Source organism: Rhinatrema bivittatum, chromosome 16 (assembly GCF_901001135.1).
Source record: "Rhinatrema bivittatum chromosome 16, aRhiBiv1.1, whole genome shotgun sequence".
Lineage (NCBI taxonomy): Eukaryota > Metazoa > Chordata > Amphibia > Gymnophiona > Rhinatrematidae > Rhinatrema > Rhinatrema bivittatum.
The window spans coordinates 38,584,383-38,591,670 of record NC_042630.1 but is presented as its reverse complement, the minus strand read 5'-3'; the positions used below and the strand labels follow the sequence as shown (position 1 = coordinate 38,591,670).

Genomic DNA, 7,288 nt, shown 5'->3' with positions numbered 1-7,288 from the left:
AGCTATGCTCCTTCCCTCTGTTATTAGTAAAGTACTATTTTGGTTCGTATTCGACGTTGCAGTATTTAGGCTAGACAGCGAAACCCGCTATTTACAGTTTATTAGTTTAAAACATAGGCATGTAAAAGTTAGTGAAGGCCTCACTAACTGTCTACCCATCTGCGACCTGACTATGTGCTTGATACCTCTAGCTCTGTTACTATTGGCTGTTACCCCCGTCTGGCATGCTATTGGCGGGCGGCTGTTCTCTTCCTTGCTCCCTGGCTCGCGGTTGCCGGGAGACGTGGAATGTACACAGAAGGGAAGGCGCGCGCCGGCTGGAAGCAGCAGCAGCAGCAGCAGCAGCAGCAGCATGGCTTTCCACTTCAGTGCTAACCAGGTAACTGCAATCCCACACATCATTTGCTGTCTCACCGTGCAACTAACATCTCATCACTGCAGCACATCCCACCATAAAAAAAAAAAAAATCAGCCACCATGTAAGATCACATCATTACACTCTGGGCGGGAGAGAGATGGGATGGGCTTTCAAGGGTACAGAGTTTTCCTCTGCGTTTCTTCTGAACACACCTCGACAGGAATGAATCTTACTCAAAGACAGCGTATGTTGGAATTGATCTCAATGTACCGTTATTGCCCTTTTTAATACTTACTTCCTTCTGGAGCTCATAAGGTTGGCATGCAATTCTTATGTAAGGTGTAATATGTGCAGATGACATATCGAAGTGGCAATCTATACAATCAGGTCTATTTCTGTATCTTTCTGCTGTAGTTTCTTGGTCTCTGATTGCATTTTTTGCTACTTAAGGATCTTCTCTGTCTCTACATTGAACAGAATAATCACTTGGTACTGACACTTCTATCAGCAATGCTTTTCTCCTTTATTACTCTATCAAGCTTTTTATTTGTCTGGATGGGGATGTCCCAGAGGATCACAACTTCTACATTCTCTACAACTCTCACCGGGTCGTGATCCCAGTGCTTTTCTGGTACATTGATGTTATAGTGTTTCCGGTTTCCAGTGTAGGAACTGTGCCACCTTACTGTATACAGCCCTTCTGACATCAGCACATCACATCCAGTGATGAGAAATCTGTTTCCAGTTCTGTTTTACTGCATTTCTCTATTTTTCCATTTTTTCCCCATGCAAGCAGTGACCCATCTTGTCCACTGTTGTTCTCTGCTGCAATTATCACTCTCTTAACGTTTAAGTTCACCTCTCCTTAGCCATCTCTGTGTCGGGGCAGGCCTGGATTTGTCAATAGGCACACTAGGCCTGTGCCTAAGGCAGCAAAAAGATAGGGGACAGCAGGCTGGCTGAGTGATTTATTACCTTAATCCTGGGCCTTCTCTCTTCCTCTTTCCATCCTTGGTCTTCTCAACCTCCTCCTTGCCTTCCTTCTCTCCCTGAGATCTCCTCCCTATACTGATACTTGAGATTCCTTTTTCTCACCCAATAAAAGGAAAATAAATTATACAGACATATGTAAGGTTTATAAATGTATCTATTTTTTATTATTAACCCTGACTCTCTTGTCAGAACTCAGGATCGCAGTATTCACCTTACTGTGACCCTTATGTGCATGGCATCTTGCCTGGGATTTTGAGTTAGGTGCATCATTTGTTGCTCACTGTGCAACATATGTGTCTGTGACAGTGTATGGGTCAAATGGCTAAGTGGCTTATTATCGATGCAGGTTCATTATTCCTGTGTGTATCTTCCTCTTTCACAGTACCAGAGTGCCTTCGAGGCAAGTCACTTGCAAAGCTGGAACATACCAAAACAGTACAAGGAGGTAGGTCTGAAGCCAAGAAAGTGTCACGGCCATGACATCTTCCACCCTTGACAAAGTTCCTTGTAACAGTGTCTCGTTTCTTATTTTTAAATGGCTAACAAAGCTTGTATAAATCATTTATAGGGAACTTCACCATGCTTCACCATTGCAGGCCAAAAGGAAAATGATTTCAAGACTAGCATAGTCCTCAGTTTGTGGCCTTCATTTTAGCTCTGAATGAGGTGGTGCCGGCCATGCTGCTTATCTGAATGGTACACCAGCTGAGGCAACACCCATCTCTCTAACATTGACCCAGGGTGGAATAAGCGGTTCGTTCTATTTCCAGGGTGCGGGGACTCTTTGTAGAGTAGCTCTTTAGTGCAGCTGTAGAAGGGCCAGAGCTTGCTCTCTCCTATGTAAAGAACATGTCCACAATGTCATTCATATCGAGCCTATCCCCAGCTCTTACCCAACCGTGTCACTGAAGCAAGCAACACTGGGAAAAAGCAACCGTTTTGCATCCTTTTTTCCCCCCACCAGTAACAGCGTATAATCGATACTAGCTTCTCCATATAGGAAGCAGAGTTGGCCCCTTTTCTTTTTTTCTTCCCCTTGGTGATAATAGATTAATAAGAGTCTTGGCTCCATCAGTAGGGTATGAAATGCCTCATCTTAGCATCATGGGTAGGAACCCTATTGGGGACAATTCATTTTTTTCATGATAGCTATAATTAGCAGGAAAAAAAAAAGGAAATATTAATACTTCTGTACAAATCGTGGCCGAGACCTCATGGGGAGTACTGCGTCTGCTCTGGTTCTGGTGGTCACGGTTGCTGGGATCCGGGTAAGCCATCCCAGGAGCGGTGTAGGACTGCAAGGCAAGACACTGAGCTAGACAAAGGCCGTTCTTCTGCCTAGCCAATACCCTCTCCCACAGCTTGAGCTCTTGGGTGCTGGGGAAGGGCAGCAGTAGATCATGGTGAGCCTGGGCAGGCAAGGCTGGCACTGTGGATGGAGATAGGCTAGAGCAGGGTTTACCTGGATTCTGGAGCTGAACACAAGACAAGGACTGGAGGCTGAGTACAGACACAGCCTGGGCAAGGATACAGGGCAGGAACTGGGACAAGGCAGAAGCAAGGTAGGGATAGGATACGAGGCTGGGCAGAGCAAGACCAAACAAAGCCAGGACAGGACCAGACAAGACAACACAGAACATCAAAGCCCAAAGGCCCCCAGCTACAGAGAGGCCAGAAAGCTGCAACATAGGCTACAAGAGTAGAGCAGGCCCGGAGACCACAAGGCAAGGTACAAAAATGGCCAGCTCAGAAAGTCAAGGGTGACTCCATGAAAAGGGAACGGTGTACTGGCACAGCTGGGATCCATAGGGCTGAGACTTGGGCATGGTGAGAGCAGGGAGGAGCTTATTAAAGTTGGTGGTGAAGCTCGATGACGGCCTCTGCAGGTGAAGAGTCATCATAGCAGACAGGACCAGGGCACGGAGAGGCTGCACGGCCGACAAATCCGTGACATCTCTATATCTTAGAATGGAACCCAGCCTCTCAACCTTCAAGAAAAGACTCAAGACCTGGCTGTTCATGCAGGCTTTTCCTAACTCCAATATTATTTAACTCCTAACAATCAACACACATCACCATCAATATCACTATTAGCTACCTCTTACAATGTAATTATATGTAATTAGCTGGTTTTCCTTTCCTTTTTCCTTCTCACTCCAAGTTCTATTTTCCTTGTTACATGTAACTGCTTTTCCGCACTATTGTTCAAGTTTAAGTTTATTTTGCACTCCTGTTTCATGTGAACCAGCATGATGGGACTTTTGTCTTGAATGTTGGTATATAAAAAACTTAAATAAATAAATGAATGAATGAATGTACAAAGCCCGTGCAGGCCAGAGTTTGTTCCATAAGCCAGGTAAGCTATGACTTAAGGACGTAGGGAAGAGGGGTAGTTTAGTGGTTAGGCTAATGGGCTAAGAAGCAAGAGACCAGGTTTCAAATCTACCTTCTCTCACATTGGGGAAGGCCCTTGTAATACCATGCCCTGGTTTGGGGGCTGCTATATCAACACAGCATCAACTGGCACTATGACCACCTGAAGTTATAATCCCCCTAAAGGTTTACACATTTTAGCAAACTTCTTGCCTATCCAAAAAAAGGAAATGTTGAAATGTTGACATCTTAATAAGCATATTTACCAGCATTACAGTAAGAAGTAAGGAAAGAACTGCAGTGCAGTTCTCCTGAGATACTTTTCTTCTCCCAATATGGATAACATGAGTTACCAAGAAATCAATTTGCCTTTACAAGCTGCAGTGCACACTTTGGCCATAAGATGTCAGTATAACCCTTCTCTATCTATAAAAGGCTGTTTCCTGTTGGTTTGTGTGTTTCACACGGTAGGCAAATCCAGCACATGGAAAGACCAAGAGAAACACAAGGGAGTTGCATCCGTAGGGTTGGAGCTGTGAATGTTGACATGGTAGTGGTGGCGGCGACAGTGAGAGGGAAGACAGAGGTCCCAATGGGAGACACACCAGCCCAAGCAGTAGCAACGTCAGGCAGGAGTCTGGTTGCTACTCCTGCTGCATCTCGGCAGGCAGAAGCCCTGGATAATGTGCAAGTTCCCACAGGAGGGAGGGGTCCAGAGGTATGTCAAGGGTTTGCAAGGGAGACTGGGGATGCAATTTCCTCCCCTTCTTTTAATAGGATACTGCCAGCAGGTGGCCACTACTGGTACTACATCTAAAAAAAAAAAAAAGTGATTTTTCCCAGTTTACTGCTAAGTATAATTTTTCTGAGAAAAACATTCTTCTTGGTTTTAAGTTTTATATAGATCTACTTATCCTGAAAATAGGGTTGCTGGAGCTTGAAGGGGCAGGCGAACATGTGTACACAGACAGACAAGCAAAGCCATATGTTTTATGGCCCCCAAGCTTGGTTTATATGTATGCCTTCTGCTCCAGAAAATCTGCACCTCCACCGCTATGCTTTAATTATTTATCTTTTTCTTCTCCTGTCCCAGCACCCCTCTTGCCATGATGGCCACACAGCCTTCATAACGAACAACAGAGGACACCTGCTCCCAGGAATTCCGAGGTCAGAGGTGAGTTATTCAAGACATCCAAGGTGGTGGGCTCCTTTTCAGTCAGGAGCTCACCAGCCCCTCCGCTAGTCTTGCAAAGAGAAGTTTGGGAGTTGGCCGCCTGCCAACCTGACAATGCCTCCCGGTTTCTCCTACAGAAGAACCCCTGGGGAGCATTCGTGGGGACCTGGGATATGCCTCTAAAAATCCCCCCTTTCAAAGCCAGCTTGACCTCTCGATCAGCAGAGGCAGCCGCCCACCTGACGGAATGGATGCTGAAACCAACTTCGCTGACCAATGCCGCTAACGGGCTCCGGCCTCAGATCACTGGCAAGGTACGCCTGCTTGACTTAGGCCACTACTCTGCATCAGACCACTGTAGGATTAGCCACAGTCCATGTTCTGCACAGAGATCCACCCCACACAGGTCCCCATCTTTCCCCTGCAATCACTTGAGTTATTCTGCAAGGAAGTCACTCTGCTGTTTTTTTTTTTCTATCTAAACAGCCGACAGAAGGGCTGCGTAAAACAAAACAGTCTGCACAATCACCCAAACCCAAGAGCAGCAGCACCAGCCCAGGATCGGAAAAGTCGAGCCTTCCTCCAGAACCGCAGCCCCACGAGGAGGGCCAGGCCGCCGAAGAAAGGGAACCGAAGGCCCCCACCCCAAGTCCAGCTGGCTCCAAGGTGGCCTCTGCAGCTGGGACACCACTAGAGGCTACCCCAAGTCCAGCTGGCTCCAAGGTGGCCTCTGGAGCTGGGACACCACTAGAGGCAAGCAAGTCACCTAAGTGCACGACACCAGCAGTAAGAGTGGCATCCCGGCCCTGCTCGTCCCCGGAGGAGAAACCCTGCTCGTCCCCGGAGGAGAAACCCAGTACACCCCCGGAGGAGACCTCAGGCGACACCAACTGTTAGAGAAAAACAGGCCAGATTAAAATGAAGATGGACAGGAAAAAAAAGTTAACCAGCCAAGCTTGCTACTTTGCAATCAGTATCCTGTTTTGATTGTCTTGAACACTTGTAGTTTGTAATAAGCATTATTCACAAAAATTGACGATTTTTCATTTTTTTTGCACAGCAGCAATCAGACCTTGTGCCAAAAGTAACCATTTAAAGATGTATCACAGATTTCATGCTGATTATGCAAGCTCAAACAGCCAAACAGAAAACCCGTCCTAACTGGATGGGGCAGGGAGCTGGAGCACCTCTAGCTCATTGCTGGGATAAAAGGGAATAAGGCCTAACAGGGCTTGCTTACATTACTATTAAATTGTGCCTGTGGTATAGAAGCAAGGCCTATGTACAGCATGACCCACCAGGGGGGGGGGGGGGGGAAGGATGCATGGATTGGGGGCAAAACTAAAAATCACAGAGCTTTTCCGCATGAAATCACCGAGAGAGGTAAGGAACCAAAAGTCAGGGGATGCATCCTCTTTGCCCCTTTTCCCTTCCTGCAGCAGTACCACAACCCAGCCCTGATCTCTGGCTTTTGTCACCGTTCCGGCTCCCACCACTTCCACTAGCAGCCGTGCCCAGCTACAGTCACAGTTTTCCCGTTGCTGAATGTGCCGGCGAGGCCTCTAACCCCGTGTGCAGTGACATTACCATCTTCTGGCCACGTTGGTAATACTGCAGGGTGGATTACATCCAGGTACTGCGGCTATGCTCATAGGAGCCAGCGGAAAGTCGAGGGATGGCCTTTGCTTCAGGCTGGACTCCTGCCACGCTCCTTCCTCACAGCTGGAAGGGACTTTTGGCTCTCTGTCAATTCATCTGCAGGGAAAGCCTATAGGCTAGAGCTCACGCCAAACGCTTAACATTGCAAAAAAAAAAACAAACAACATGAACAATGGATAGCGCAGGAGCTGCAGTTTTATGGGCTGCATCCTTCTGCCTGTATGTTTAAAGCCAGGTAGGAACTGGCAGGCTGAACAAGGGAGCTAAGGGCCAGCCAGGTCCTTACTGACGGTGCTAAGCACTGTCACTTGGGAGAGTCTGAGGATCAGAGTATCTACTTCAAGCTGCAACTGAGGGTCTCTCCCTTCCACTCAGGACCACCACCCTGACTACTCAAGAGACGTATCTGCATACACTGGCTCTAAGAGCTAGATTGATGAAGTAGGTGTGCGTACAGCTTATGCACATTCATTATGGAGGTTCTGAAAATTCCACGAACCTGGGTGTCGGATGGGAGAGGGAAGGCCCAGGCTGAGAACCACTAAGAGAGAGAGAGAGAGTGTCTGAGTCGGGCCAGGTTAAGTTTTCCTTAAAATTCCCTTTTACCAACAGAAAGGTGGCATTAATACAAACTTTCTTAAATGGATCTTTGCTACATAAGCAAAGCCACATGGACTCTGTCCATCGTGAACCACAACTATAGGTGCACGTTGTTCTCCTGAGGCAGCCAC

At 47.2% G+C, this 7,288-nt stretch overlaps 1 protein-coding gene across 2 annotated transcripts; it reads left to right on the top strand.

Moving 5' to 3' along the window:
• Window positions 1–22: 22 nt before the first annotated feature.
• Window positions 23–5,947, top strand: CFAP126 (cilia and flagella associated protein 126). Of its 2 annotated transcripts, XM_029579487.1 has the most exons (5): window positions 23–379; window positions 1,734–1,796; window positions 4,818–4,898; window positions 5,036–5,212; window positions 5,385–5,946. In XM_029579487.1, the coding sequence occupies exons 1-5, from the start codon at window positions 173–175 to the stop codon at window positions 5,793–5,795; spliced, it is 939 nt and encodes a 312-aa protein (XP_029435347.1). In that variant the 5' UTR covers window positions 23–172; the 3' UTR covers window positions 5,796–5,946. The 2 variants fall into 2 exon arrangements, with proteins under 2 accessions (XP_029435347.1, XP_029435348.1); XM_029579488.1 differs by lacking the exons at window positions 23–379; window positions 1,734–1,796 and adding an exon at window positions 4,198–4,442 and having other exon boundaries at window positions 5,385–5,947.
• Window positions 5,948–7,288: the final 1,341 nt, after the last annotated feature.